General features: G+C 45.9%; 1 protein-coding gene across 1 annotated transcript; it reads right to left on the bottom strand.

The window, feature by feature from the left end:
• Nucleotides 1–3: 3 nt before the first annotated feature.
• Nucleotides 4–2976, bottom strand: LOC147819878 (uncharacterized; the record flags this gene model as incomplete). The annotated part of the gene is made up of 2 exons (XM_087169698.1): nt 4–2671; nt 2822–2976. Coding segments are annotated over 2 exons (2823 nt in total), but the record flags the coding sequence as incomplete, so codon positions are not given.
• Nucleotides 2977–3058: the final 82 nt, after the last annotated feature.

Here is a 3058-nt window from a genome sequence, read left to right as displayed (position 1 = left end):
CCGCTGGTGAACACGCATGTGCTCTGTGACACGGTACTGGCGTGAAAAGGTCATAGGGCAGCAGGGGCAGGGGAAAGGCCGTACGCCAAGATGGCTCCGCACATGTCTATTCAGAGAGCCTCGCTGGCTGAAGGAACGGTCACACAGAGAACACTGGAAAGGTTGGTGAAGAGGAGTTGACAGATGAGCTGATATATTTGTTGGCATGCTGGCTGAAAGGGTAGGAGCTATGCAGACAGACAAGGTAGATGACTTGGATGCTTGTACAGTGTCTGGCACACTAAGGGGTGAACAGACTGTCAGGGTACAGCTCTGGTTCTCACCCTCTTTAGGGTTGGAAACCTCCTCCACAGTCCCAGCTTTACGTATGGCGTCAGCTCCTGGCCTACATTGGTCTTTACCTACAAATTTTCCTTCTCCAAAATTTGTCGCTGCAACCCAAGATTGAGTGTCACCTTCATCAAAACTCTCAGCCCCAAATTTTTTTCTGGCTCTAATATTTCTCTTGTCAACTCCTCCTTCATTCCCCTGCTCTTTGTCATTATTCCTGACTCCATTTCCAAATGTGTCACTTCTCTCCTCCTCTTCAGATCCATGGGACACATGCATTTCAGCAGGTTTGGCGCTAATGTCCAGTAGTAGAACCTGGTCTGTCATTGCCGTAGCATAGTGCTGCCTCAGAGGACTGTGACCTGGACTGGATAAGCTCATTGCTTCCTCCTCATCACTGGACTGGTCAGAATGATCAGGGTGGCTGGTGTGGGAGCATTTGTGATCAGAGTCTTCGTGCATGAAGTGCGTGTCCTCCTGTGGTAGGCAGTGATAATGAAGATGCCCATGGTATGACTGCCCCGCAAGACTATATATTGAGTCAGACATGTTGCTGTCCACAGGCATTGTAAAAGTTAAGTGTGGCTCTGTGATTTCAGTGTCTGAGATCTTTTCATGGTCCAGAGAGGTGCGCCGTTCAAAGGCAAAGAAACCACCAGTGACATTATCCAAATTTGATTCTGGTGTAGTAGAGAAAGGTAAACAAACATCAGAACTCTGTCTTTCGTCTTCCATAACTGTGCCTCTGTTGTCTTTTGGGTACCAATCTGTCTTAGGTCCATTGACTTTACAGTGGAGGTCCTGTCTATTGATTTCAGCTGGAGACCTGCTAGAGTAACTGTGTTCCTCTTTGGTATTTCCAGTGGGACAACAATCTTCACAGTTAGAGTCACTTCTTGTGTCTGAGTCCTGCATAGTTCTTGGATATTGTGAGAGCTCATCTGCTCCAGCTGACATTGAAACATCGTGGCAATCAGACCAATACAGTGACTGATGTTTGGACGGCAAATCATCAAAACTGAGCTCAGTTTTATGCTTAAATCCCCTCATGAAATCACTGCAAACCTTATTCTGTGTCACTGAATCATCTCTAAGATGTTTTGTGTGATTCTTATTCTGAAATAAATCACAATGAGCATGGTGGTCATTAAGGTCTGTAATGTGGGATAATGTGTTGTCCAACTGTTCATCATTCTGCTTCATAAAACAACCTACATTGCTGCTGTTGTAATCCTGTTCTAGCATGTCAGATTGATCTGCACTGGATTTGTAACATAAAGCCTGCATTGCACATTGATCTGAACTATTCTGGTAATCCCAACACTGTGTTCCAGTGTGGGTTTTTTTGTTTTCGTAATCCTGATTCTGTACCTCATAGTGATTTTTGTGTTTAGTAGTAATACCTTGATCAATGCTGTCATTGTGTATGCTTGCTGATTGTGAGACAGGGGCCCGGCTGGAGTTGACTGAGAGCTGGGATACTGGATGGTAAGGAGGCACTGCAGAAACTCCTGCCAGCTGAAGCATAGCTGCTCTGCTGCTGTGACGGATGACAGGCACTGCCCCACAGCACGGATGTGGTGATGAGGGAGAGGATGAACAGGAGTTCTTCCTGTCCTCATTTGTCCTCACTAGATCCCCTTCTGTTCTCTTCTGCCAAGTCTTCTCTGGTATTACAGTGCCAGCTGAATGAAACTGATCCCTTTGCACCTCTTTGTCCACTTTAGACACTCCATGCACTTCAGCGGTGCAAGGGATATTTTGAATCAATTCCTGAGGTGTCAGAATAGTTACTTGTCTCCAGTTACCTGTATTTCCACGACTTTCAGTACAGGGCTCAGATGTACTACAACACATGCTGACATCACTTAAAGTACTTACATCTCTTCTACTATGGCGGTTTGCGCCATTTATACTGCTAGCTCCACGTGTATCCGTTTCTCCGCATTTAATACAGGAATCTCTACTGGCTGAGTGTATCTGAGCTTCATCACATGTTTCCACATTGGCTGAATATTGATGATCCCCTCTATCCAGGGAACTTGCATATGGCTGGTTCACAGTTCCAGTGGAAGCATTTGTTTTATCTGCATCATTCACCTCAGTCCGTTGCCAAGCTTTGAGAGTCTCCTGCAGTTCATCCATCTGCAGGTGGCAGGCAGCACTGAGCAGACTGTAATAGTGTTGATGGCTGCGAGTGTAAGGCAAAGTCCCTGTATAAATGTATTCCAAAATAAGTGCCAGCACAGAGCCAGACAGACATGGTGCCTGCAATTCCACCAGGGCCCCAGTAGAGGACAAGATAGATGCCAGCACTGGACTGGAGGCTGCCAGGACACACCTGCGGGAGCAAAGACCAACTATAGGTGAGATGCTGCATAAAATCATTTACGACAAAAAAGAACCAATATAAACAACACTCTAACATTTGTTCAATATGTACATGTGGGTATGGTTGCTTGCAATAATAAAAGCCGTTTATGTTGCTCACTTGTGTGCGGGGTAGAGTTGACCTGGGCTCTGTCTCTGTCTGACCACGCAGTCACAGAACTGAGCTCGTTCTCGTTGGAGGTTCAGACTCATCAATAGTGATGTTGCATGGGCATAGGGTGATGCCTGGAGAGTACAGAGCTCAGTCAGTAGCAGTTACTTCTGCTTAGCTAACAGGATTAAACAGAAGAATGGCACAGTGTACATACACAAGAAGTTTTCTGTCTTATGCTACAGA

This window comes from Seriola lalandi, unplaced genomic scaffold (genome assembly GCF_002814215.2).
Source record: "Seriola lalandi dorsalis isolate HSWRI2012SDOR001 ecotype SW California unplaced genomic scaffold, Sedor1 jcf7180002034108, whole genome shotgun sequence".
NCBI classification, from domain to species: Eukaryota; Metazoa; Chordata; class Actinopteri; order Carangiformes; family Carangidae; genus Seriola; species Seriola lalandi.
The sequence above is the reverse complement of the archived record's forward strand: the minus strand, read 5'-3'. Positions and strand labels throughout refer to the sequence as shown.